This window comes from Leptidea sinapis, chromosome 15, assembly GCF_905404315.1.
Source record: "Leptidea sinapis chromosome 15, ilLepSina1.1, whole genome shotgun sequence".
Taxonomy (NCBI): domain Eukaryota; kingdom Metazoa; phylum Arthropoda; class Insecta; order Lepidoptera; family Pieridae; genus Leptidea; species Leptidea sinapis.
The window spans coordinates 546,424-559,051 of record NC_066279.1 but is presented as its reverse complement, the minus strand read 5'-3'; the positions used below and the strand labels follow the sequence as shown (position 1 = coordinate 559,051).

Below are 12,628 nucleotides of genomic sequence, written 5' to 3'. Positions count from 1 at the left end.
CTGAGAATGTACCTATCTATGCTGCTTGTGATGATTTGTCTCCACCATTGATGTGTACCAAACCTTATTGAACTTTACTCAAAAAAAATTGTGAAAAGACGCAAAACTAACATTTCTCACAAGAAATTTTGAATATTATGAAAAGTCCATTCATCTCTTCCTTATTAATCTTAAGGTAATGCAAAACATGATTCTAGTAACTGCTAATTCTCTATATCAGTCCTGAATACATGAATTAAAAAAGTAAACTATCGACTGTCACTGTCAAACTGACCCACCATGTTTGACGTTTAACAATAATAACAAAAACATTTATCATTATTATAACGGCTTAATTATTTGCGCTGTTGCATTAGGAAATTGAAATACAAAACTGAAAAATTTATAAAACAAACCTATATTTTATTACACAGTTGCAAGTGTTAAATTCGTTGGCTGCTTGAAAAATGAGCCGCAAAGAAGCACTTTCCTCGTTCATTCAGCAAATCCATGGTCGTCCTGTAGTTGTAAAATTAAACAGTGGTGTTGACTACAGAGGTAAGCTACATAATGCTCTTTAATGTCTCGATACCTGAGTAAATTCAATTTATATAACATAATAGCAATGGTTTGTTATTGAAAGTTGTCTGTACTATTTTTAGGTTATGTTTTGATTGTATTACCGGTGTTTAGAATTTCATTATAATTAAAAAGTTTATTTTTCTGAATGCTTTCTATCACAGCACTTGTTTTATATAGTGTGTATTCTCTTTAGCTGTACTACTTGTATCTAGCTGGTTGTAATGACAATAAGAAGGTTACAAGCAACACAAGCCATGACAAAAATTTGGGCCTTCTTCCTTATGATTCTTTATGATTTAGACCTAATGAAGTGTCAATAAGAGTAGTACCACAAAGTATGTTTTAAGAGTTTTCAACGCAGGAATTATGCTGTCAAAGATGCACCTTGCTCACAGAGGTTCACATAAAGCAACCTAATGAACCATGGGCTCATACATGATTCTTTATTGAGATTTGTTATGAATCTGAAACTGACCTTGCACCTTCAGTTTTCCACCTGTTTCAGTCTCTTCAAAAATCTTTATGGGGTGTCAAGTTAACTTAAATAATAAACTTTGAAAATAAATATCTTGCCTTTAACTATACAATTAAAAGGTAAGACTATAAAAAGTAAACTTTTTACCTATTATATAAAGGGCAATACAAAATTGCATGTTATATTTTTGCTATAAAATAGGTCCCTAAGTTATATAAATAGTATATTTTGAATAGTTCATCTAACAACTAATAATATATGGCCACATGTGTTCTGCATATAATAATATGTATTATAATTTAATGTAATTAAAAGTTATTTCATATTATATTAAAGTGTGACTGAATTATAAAAAGAGCACTTTATGTCAATATTTTCATAATATACTGAAGTAAAATAGGTATAAATGTATTCATAGTCTATATATTTAGTTGCACCCTTTCTTAAAATATTTGACATTAAAGGTACTTAACAATATATTATGATTGCTTTGTATTTAATGCTGAATATCTGATGGCAAGTAAATATCCCCTCCGTTGGGCGGCCTATGCCAGAAAGCACATGGCGCCATGGCCAGTCTTAAGCCGCCGCGTGTTACCGACACCAAGGTCTCGGGTTACACAATAAAATTTATTCCTTTGAAGTGTTTGGGCTTGTTTATAAAAACGAAAGTTAATGCTTTTTAATTATTATTAAACAAGCTAGGTCTTTGTTAGATAACATAAACAATAGATACTGCATAATTTTAACAAATTTCCTTTAAAGTAGGGCTGTCATGCATTTTATATGATTTTTTGAGATTTACCTACAGATTACATTTCAATTATTACTAATGAATGCAGTAACTTTTTATAACTTAAACATACTTCAAAGTTACTAACTAGTAATATAATAGTTACTAAAACATCATAGATAATACAAAAAATAATTTTTAAATCGACTGCTGCAGATAATTTTTACGGCTGACCACATTTTGATGGCTTGTCATATTTTACACAGATAAAAATTTAAAATTAAATATTTTTACTTTTATAGTCTGTTAAATTACCTTTCTTGTGGTATATATTAGCTCCTTGTCAAAACCAACTTAATATGTACTAGCTAAGAACCATCTTAATTCATCTAACCTTAAACATTATTAATTGACAAATTTATTCTAGTTTTGAATGTTAAGGGAAATGAGATATTCTATCATATTATACTGATCGTCTCCATGTTATGTGATCAGACCCAATAGAGTTCAAAGGCATGAAGCTATTGGCATATTAGTTAAGAGCTTATTGCAATTCTTAAAATCTTGAACATGAAAATATCACCTATGTCTAAATTGTTTACTGGCATGTAAAATCCTCTAAATTTTATAGTACATAGCTTTTTCCCCGGTAAAATACTGAATTTAATAATTGGTACAGATACTTAAAGACTCAAGTCATCTTAGTGTGCAATACTATTTGTGTTGTGCTAGTAAATATATTGCAGCTTTGATCTGTGTAACAGTGTCATTGTCCTAGCAATACACACACACACACATAGTGCCATGCACCAAGGTGACTTGAAGTAATTTTGTAATCTTCTATACATGTAATAAAATCATAAACAATTCATACATGTTGTAATTTAGTTATCAAGGCCATATAAATAGATTTTTGAATGTGGTTTACACTTATGTCTTGTGGCAACCTCCCCATTATTTTAACCCCTTATTCATAATAGTCTGCTAACTTCAAGCATTGCTAATTGTCACTCTGTCTTCTTCTATTGACCTAAGTCAGAATCAGGAAAAACACTCCTAAGAAGCTGTTTAAAGTTAGCGGACCATTATGAATAAGGGGGTAAATGTTTAATTCAATTTGGTACCTATTCAATACCAATGGGAGGCTCCTTTGCACAGGATGCCGGCTAGATTATGGGTACCACAATGGCGCCTATTTCTGCCGTGAAGCAGTAATGTGTAATTATTACTGTGTTCGGTCTGAAGGGTGCCGTAGCTAGTGAAATTACTGGGCAAATGAGACTTAACATCTTATGTCTCAAGGTGACGAGCGCAATTGTAGTGCCGCTCAGAATTTTTGGGTTTTTTGAGAATCCTGAGCGGCACTGCATTGTAATGGGCATGGCGTATCAATTACCATCAGCTGAACGTCCTGCTTGGTTTTGGTTTACACACAAAACTCTGTGCAGGCAAAGTTGCAGGAGTAAACTTGTTATAAATCAATATAATATAAACATGAATTTCATCTTATAAACCAATGATGTTATTATAGCTGTTATTGAAATAAACCGTGACCTTTCTGAGCACTAACAGATTATGTTGACATTCTTTACTATGATTGATTAATAATATGTATTTTAGGTGTTTTAGCATGTCTTGATGGATACATGAACATAGCTCTAGAACATACAGAAGAATATGTTAATGGACAGTTAAAGAATAAATATGGTGATGCTTTTATTAGAGGAAATAATGTATTATATATAAGCACTTCAAAAAGGAGAATTTAAGATATTGTAATACAGAATTATATTAATAAAAACTGTGTTTAATTCATTCATGAGCCTATGGTTGAAAAGTTTTATATGGGCAAATAATAATTGTTCATGAGAGCAGTGAACCCTTTTCAGGTCTAATGTATCTTTTGCCCATCCATAGATCTACAATTAATAACTCCGACCAATATCATGCGTTAAGTTATTAATGTCCTTGGGTGTCTGTCCTGAGGATGCCTCGTGTAGAGGCGAAACACGTGTTGAATTGTTAAAAGACAAATATTGGTGGAATTAACACTAAAGAACACTCAAATCATTTGTATAATTATGGATTTCCGCAAAGTATGTCTACTTCAATAAATTTTCTTTGTGACAACCCTACCAAAAATAAGTAATAATTTTACCCGCTCTTAAAAATCTTAATCCTAGTTATTTATTTAAGTACCATTAAATACCTTATACCTAGGGTTGTCATACGGGTTTCCCCAGATTTGTCCTAGTTTAGGTGTCCGGGTGGGGTTTCATTGTAGTCTGGGCTTAAAAAACAGACTCTCCAACACCACAATACAATGGATTAAAGAAAGAAATATTTGATTGAGTATTAAAAATTATAACTGTAATGATTTTTATCAATTTCTTTTACAGTAAGCAGATATTTTAAAGGCTATCAGAAATACTTAAATATATCCGAAAGCCTGAAAAGTAAAACAGGCAAAAGCATGATGAAATAAAGTTTAAAGAATAAAAAATTCAGAATTGCTACTTAGTTTCTTAACACTTTATATAAATGTTATTTTGTTAATAGATACAAGACTGCTGATAGTTTCTAAGAATTCTTTATTTTATGAAAAGAGTAAATTTTTAGTATAATTATATCCAAATTAAAAATTTTAGACTAGAATAAATTATATACAATTTGCATGCCAGATGAATATGTTTGAACCATCAAGCAGGAACAAATCACAAAGTTTCTCAACACCGCTAGATGGCGCTAAAGATAACTTAGCAGGCGCTAGATCTATATTCTGTAATATAGTACTTATGGCTTCCTCATGTGTCTATATTTAATATAAACAATATGCTTATTTAGTTTGAAAATTTATTTTTGAATGGTCTGTCCTGCGCTGCTATTTGGCAGAGGCAGATAATATAACATTAAATTTTTTCAAATCAAATCATTTATATGCTATTTGCTGAATGTGAATTCTGAATTGACTTTTATACGTGACGTGTTGTTCATTCAAATATTTTTATTCAAAATAGGATTTAAATTTTAAAATCACTTATTGAACGTCAAAAACTACCACCCATTTAAAAGAGACTGCCTCGCCCTCAGATATTCAGATTCAATTTTAGAGATCCAGCCCAATACTGATCGTGATCAGTCACCAAAATCAAAAATGACTAGGGGAATCGTCGACCAGTGCCGGGAGAAACTTGTGTCTTCTATCGAGTCCTCTCTTAAGAAGTTCGTGGAATGGGCCCATGGGGTAATTTGATCCTTGTCCAATATAACCCCCAGAAGATTCGAGTTTGCGCGTTTACCAATTACCACTAATAAAAAACCCATTTGTCGTATCACCGCTCTTCGACAAGACTTCCCTTAAAGCCTGGCCTAGTATCGGAATACTGGGTCTCGAATCTCGAGCGATTGCCAAGTCAGCGGTCATCTGGCAAAGTAAAATTGCCTTCGAAGAAGCTGGGCGTCATAAATAGAGCACGGCAATACTTCAACCGGCCCACATTCTAGCGCCTACAAAGCGCAGATCCGGCCACACATGGAATATTGCTATTATCTCTGGTCTGGCGCACCGTAGTATCAGCTCGATCCATTTGACCGCGTGCAACGCAGAGCAGTTCGAATTGTCGGGGACCCAGTGCTCTGTGAACGGCTGGATCAATTGGCGTTGCGTAGAGACGTCGCTTCCTTGTGTGTGTGTGACGTGTCTTCTATCGCATTTATCACGGAGTGTTCCCAAGAGCTGTTTCACCAAAAAGAGATTTTCCCACGACACGCCATAAATTAGAATATCATCCCCACCACCTGGTGTGGCGGTCCTCCACATTGCGATTTTGACGGAGCTTTCTTCCACCAAGCTGTGGAGTAAGCTTCCTTGCGCGTACACCTTCCTTAAAGGCCGGCAACGCTCCTGTGATTAATCTGTTGTTGCAAGTGAATTTTGGCGGCAGTGATCACTTAACACCAGGTGACCCGTAGGCTCGTTTGTCCTCCTTTTCCATAAAAAATACTAAATTTAGTTTGTTAAATATGTTTGTTTAATATGTTAAAATTGTATGAAAATAAATAACAAGCTGTTTATTTTACGGAATAACTTAAAAAATACTGTTGACATGTCCGGGTTTTAAGCTCAGCTCCGGGGATTTCACTCTTCTTGTCCTGGGTGCCAAATTTCAGAGGCGGCAACCCTACTTATACCTGTGTATATATTTGCTAATTGAATAATTTGTTACAAAATCTGCAGTAAGTAGATACTAAACCACACGAAAATGCGACAATCTCTTATTGAGTCGCAGGAAGATGCAGAGGCACTGTGCAATACGACCCAGATCTTTAAATATTTTCAGTTATAACTTATAGTTACAAGTTATATGTACACCATTACAGTATATTATTTAGTTATAGGCAGATCATAGTTTACCAAACGGTCGGTTCGTCACTATTTTCAATAAAAATTAATTACTATAACGTTGATTCTCTCGGGTATCATTAACAATAGGATAGGATAAAAAGAAATCAGTTTTTTATTTGCGTCATTTGTATCTCCTTTACTTATTGTATATAATATCATTGGTCTTACAACACAAAAATGTAAGCGACAGCTGTTTGACATAACGAGCTTATGTTATTTTGCAAAATTGCGCGCAAAATATTATTTGGTGCCTTGATAGGTGTTTAAATATTTTATAAGTTTTTGTTGCTTACTATGGATTTGTTTGTTATTTTTTATTAATTATATTAAGTATTATTAACTATTTATTTGCTGCTCCTGGATATGTGTAGTAGAACTTCACGTCACCATTAACCTGAAATAAATATAACGGTTTATTTTTTTTTTCAGCTGAAATTAACGTAAATCGACATACTATGTCCATTTTTTAATTATTTTACTAAAGGAATGGTCACTATTTAATAAAAATACATATTTTTATAAGCACATTAGTCCAACCTATTTAGGTAAGTTTATTTCGTGCCCCGTTAATAGAGCACTAGGCGGGAGTAATTTTAGAAAACCTATCAATAGAGATCTATAGACATAATATACCTTTTTTTAGGTAGATTTATATACTTTAATGTAATTGTTAAGTGTGACCAGGTGATTATTTCGTAAATATTACAGATACTATCAAAAAACCTAATCAGTAAAGCGCGGGAGTATTGACTCCATAACATTGGTTATAAGTAGGTACAATAATAATTATGTTTTAGTCCTATGCAAGCTAAGGAGAGACTCATTGTAGTTTGTAGACATGATAAATTAATCACAGAAATATATGAGTGTACTTGCAAGAGAGACATAGAACGCCTGTGTGTGAGTGTGGAGACATTAAGAGAGACAAGTTTTTATATTCTTGTCGTATCTTACAATAGAGTTTATGTTTCTGAATACGAAAATTGTAAAAGGGGGTCGTTTTCTTTTAACTTAAAACTGTCTACGGCGTATGTCACGTATAGATAGATACTTCTTGGTTGGCTCAGTTGGTTAGAGCACCGGCATGGAACGCCGGAGATCGTGGGTTCGAGTCCCGCATCGTTCATAAAATTTTGTTTTTCAAATTTTATTTGTGTAGATACTTCTCATGGAGTCGTTTCGGGGCGACAATCTTACATTTTATTGTACATAATTGGGTAAAGAACTGGCGCATTGAGCGCTGGTGCTATTTTTTTTATTTACTGCGAAGAATATATAGCTGCCGGACCTTTAGAACTTGGCATTCTGAATAAAGTAGTTCAGTGGAGTATTAGATATCTTTACTAGGATGCTGCAATCGCTCGTCGTACCGCTTCGCTGTGGTGTATATTTGAGCGAAGCGAGGTAATCTAAGTCTGTGTACAAAAACAAAACAAAAATAATCCAAACAAAAACAATAAAAAGAATCTTTTGGAATTTGGCGCCATATGTAAACACGAGGAATTAGCGCCTTATTCACATGAGAAACTTGTGCTGATTTGCAAATTCAATAACTAAGAACCTAGCAGTCGAATAACTCTCGATTGGTAGCAGTGATACAATTAAAACTTATTGTGAATTGATCAAACAGCTAAGTTATAAATATAAATAACGCGTGCTAATTTAGAATAATTTGTATATCATGTTTGTGTTTAATTATAATAATTGAATCAAGTCGAAATTCGACAATAACCTAGAAAAATTCGAAAGCTTTCTATGAGTTCAAATTTTTTTTTAATTGATCCAGAAATGGCCGAGAAACAATTTAACACAGAAATCAATTGGTGTCACCCGGTGGGAGCTCCGCTCAGCTTCGCTTCGCTCAATAAGTTATTATTTTTAGCATGGCTTTTTGAGCTCTTCTAGGCTCACTATTAAATTCCCACCGGCTCCACCGTAAGTATATCAGGGTATATAGTAGATCAAAACTGATCGGCTTATAAAAGCAAAATACCTCTACAGTTTCCGTTTTTTTTTCAAGTGGCTTAACTTATTGATATTTAGATTATTTTTTCCTTACTTCCTTACGCTTCGATTTGCGATGCTTTGAGTCAATGTGAAGGCTTTACACGAGAGACAACGCTGAGGAAGATCCGTCACAGGTGGGTATTGTGGAATAGCACCTGCCTATGTATCTGAAGCTTCCAGTGAGACCGAAGAAGCAGAAGTTAAGGTAAGTAGTACGCCATGTTTAGTTTGCAGAGATCGGTGACATACAGCTGGAATTGTGTCCCAGAATACTGCCCTACAGGACACCATAGTCAGTCAGCTCCATGTCGCTAATGTGGTATATCTATTTAACGCGACAACTAAATGCCAGCGACCTTGAGCGATATGAGTTCACGGCTGCCGGCCCGCCATCTATGTAACAAAGCCAATATTTTCAAAATTCTTGCGTGGAAAACAGTTTATATGCTTACAATCCTCGTTATACACTACTAATCTGAATAAATGAACCTACACAAAAAAGTACAAGCTATAAGAATAACTTTTCTGAGAGAAGTTTCAAAAAAAATTGCGTCACGCCATGCCAAAAAACTTCAAGAACTTCAAAGAAAAGTGTTAGTTCAAAAAGGCGCGCCAGTGTTAACTATAACCAACAGCAAGCATTAGCAACCTACAAATAAGACTTAAGGATATGTGTAACAGGATTAAATAGTGTTCATAGCTCGAAATGCTATACTTTCACCTCAAAACTTGTCTAAAAACACCATGTTTGTGTGTTTTCTGCTTACTCTTCGCCTTAAGCTCTTTTTAGGTACAATGTAGGAGATAACTCCGAAAAATACTCAAAAGCTTGGAATACTATAATAACAGCATAAATACAATCTAACTCATTGATATACAGCAGGATTGATACCGATATGTCTTCGCGAAAATGTAATTAGTTACCTACTTAAATTGAGACACGCCAAAAGATTATATATTAAACTACACTAAAGGATATAAATATTTTGGTGCAATAATGTAGGCATAAAAACAATAAAATACATTTACTGGACTTACACATCAAAAGAAAAATAGTTAAAGTAATTTGTTAAAATTATTAAAAGATATCATTTTAAATAACCTGAATCGTAGGGAAATAATTGTTGTAATGGATAGGAACTAACATGTATATCAATAAATAAAAGTCTTTAGTGAAAAGAAATAAATAATTGATATACTTAATTTCCCTTAATTTAATTTGAAGTCTTACAACTTACCTTTCTATCACCTGAATCACTAGGTGCTTTGCCATTACCAAGATCGGCTATAAGCTTTTCACCTCTGTAGCCATAATTATTTTCATAATTTACTCTAGAATTTTTACCGCTTTCTGGATCAAAGTTCATATCTACACGATAATTTAGAATACGCGGGTTGAATAATGGCGCCCAGAAACTTGAATAAATGTACACAGACTCACACAAGGACAGTATTGCCAGAAACAAAAATATTTTACTCATTTTTAAAACGGTTCGTTATATTCAAGCGACAAAATATGAATGAATTCATAAAAGGAAACATTTGTATCATATATTTTGTAAATAAAACGTCTCTTACGAGTAAATAATAAGGACTGTTTAATGTACTAACTGAGTACAAGGCTGTGCAAGGCAAATCATCATGACGTGCTAATGGCCATTTGTATTTGTTTCTGCGGAAAATAATAAAACGGATTATATTATAATATTGGATTATATTATAATATAAATTAAAGAAACAGTTTTGTATAGTAGACAGCGAATAGTAAAACTAACTAAAACTATTATTGTTTCAAATTAGCGTACCATTAACCGTATCGTTATTTGCAGGTTCATTGAAAGTGTTGATTGGAATAAAATGAAATCTAGTTTTTTAACCAACTTCAAAGGAGGAGGTTCTCAATTCGTGACTTTTTTTGTTTGTTACCTCAGAACTTTCGACGGGGTGTACCGATTTTGATAATTCTTTTTTTATAATATATTTAATTGAAATCTGTAGCTTTCCGTTGGAAATCAATGGAACCACCATTGTAATTTAGTCCAGATCTGACAATGGCATCCGTGAGAAAACCATAAAAGTTTTATATATGCTATATGTAGGTATGTGCGCGACAAATGGACGAATAATTAATAATCGCGTAGCTATTTAAGTAAATGTAACATGATATAGTATTTAATTAAATTTTAGAACATCTTGTTGGGGCAGTAAAGTCCTCGAATGGCGACCACGTACCGGAAGACTCAGTGTTGGTTGGCCCCACAAGATGGACCGACGATCTGGTCAAGATTGCTGGAATACGTTGGATGAGGGCAGGACCGATCGTCGTGGAAATCTTTGGGGGAGGCCTTTGTCCAGCAGTGGACGTTTTCCGGCTGATGATGATGGGCAGATGTAACTTTAACCTTACTACAGATTAAACATTATAAAATAAAAAAACCCAGATATAGTCGCGAGCAGAATCTAGTCGGTGTAATATGACGACCTACGCATTCCAATATCTAATATAGATTGGGAGATTTTATTTAAGTATTATTGGTATTGGTAAAGGGAGCCCTTTTCCGCAATAAGACTGCTTAATTGGGTCCATTTTGCGTGCAGTGTTGGCCAGTCATTCCAACCAGCCCAGCTCCTCCCAGAAGTTCAAAACACTTCTGGGGTGTTCGCAGACTTCCTGGAGCGACCTTGTATTTACTAAGGTTTGTGCCCGTTGGTTGGCCACCTCAGCACATTCCAGGATTACATGAGTGACACTCTTGCCGGGTTCAGAGATAAATACTACTTTCACCGCCCTCCATTGGAGTGGCACGTATCGGTATGCTAGACAGGCCCTGTATATAGCTGTGAGATGCAGGGCCAGCAAACCGGTGTCTTCCCATTGTAGCAACCCCGGAAAAATACCGTCAAGGCCACCTGTTTTAAATGGAAGAAAGCTATTAATTGCCCACATTACCTTATCTGTGTCTACCACCCTGTGAGCTGTAGTCCAATCCGTCCGGTCCAGTGTGCTACTCTGCGACGCCTCATTCCACGACTGGTTGTTGTTGATGCGGCAGCCAGGGAAGTGAGTTTTCAGGTATTTAAGTATTAATTTCACGCTACGTTAGTCCGCTAGCTAAACGTCAGCAAAGGCCAGCGTTGGTTTTCAAACCAACAAACATGCTGAGTTGGGACCATTTTTGTAACGTCTAGGTAGTTTAAATGTGTCAGATTTTGTTGTTTTTTTTTGCTTTTTATTGTTTTGCCTCTTTCATAAGTTTTTTTTTAAGTTATTTGTTTTTCTGATTTTTATAATTACTATACGTTTTAAATTAAACATTATGTCATTAAAGATAGAACGGCCACTTTTATTTTATGAGATATACCTGTATACTATAATAAATCGTAAAGATATCATACCTGTATGTTACATATCTTAAAAAAAAAATTTTACCTAAAGACAATACCAAAAATAGTCCTTAGAATATTTAGCTATTTGTTTGTACTCGCTAATCTCAAAAACGGCGGCGTAACCGACTTGATTTTGACCAAGCTTTCCAGAACATTTACTAAGCGCGAAGCAAAGTTATTCCAAATTTTTGTCCTTATCTTATCTTTGTCACTGCAGAATTATATTACAGGAGAAGTAATTTTAAACCTAGAGTAACTTTTCACTGCGTATTTAATAAAACAGTGTGTGTTTAAATGTTTATGTTCACTGAAATAAAATAAAATCTACGTGGTTAATAGCGCGGGCCCGTGATGCATAGATAATAATTATTTATACAACTGTTGTGTAATAAGGGGTATTAAAACACGAATGTGGGTTTATCATTTGTAATCATAGTATCACATGAGTGTTTTAATACCTAATTATCTATATATAATATATAGTTGCATACAAGACTTTATCTACACCCATAATATGAATCATCTATAAAAGATTCTGAAGCACTTAGCTTACTGCTAACATTAAAAAAGCCAGTCCTAGTAACCATAATATACTAAAGGAGTGTTATTGTAAAACGGATGACATAACTTTGTACTGAATTTCATTACAACACTCGTTTGGATGATGTAATGGTTATTAGGAGATTGGGTGTTTTAATGTTGGCAATAAGCTAACTGTTTTAGAATCTTTAGTAGAGGATTTAAAGCATGGGTGTCGATAAAAAAAGCTAAACTGCAAATTATGTTTAGAGATCTATTCTATCGGCTAGAATTACAATACGCAGTACATGAACGGTCATAAAATAGGAAATAATGCCCACTTGTCTATATTGACTTGACTGCAGCCAAGGTGAATCTTTATTTATGTTTACAAAATAGCACAAATACGCCATTGTCACTTCGTTGTATAATATCATTACGTCATAATGTCTACTCCAGATGGTGCTGTTTTTCAACTCGAAAAGTAGGTATAATATGTTAGATATATACGTAAACCTGACCTGACAGACGCTGTTCTGAC

General features: G+C 34.2%; 1 protein-coding gene across 1 annotated transcript; it reads left to right on the top strand.

The window, feature by feature from the left end:
• Window positions 1-270: 270 nt before the first annotated feature.
• On the top strand, window positions 271-3,570 carry LOC126968435 (U6 snRNA-associated Sm-like protein LSm6). The gene is made up of 2 exons (XM_050813467.1): window positions 271-537; window positions 3,390-3,570. Exons 1-2 carry the CDS (start codon window positions 447-449, stop codon window positions 3,536-3,538), a joined length of 240 nt encoding a protein of 79 aa, XP_050669424.1. The 5' UTR covers window positions 271-446; the 3' UTR covers window positions 3,539-3,570.
• The last annotated feature ends 9,058 nt before the right edge of the window (window positions 3,571-12,628 follow it).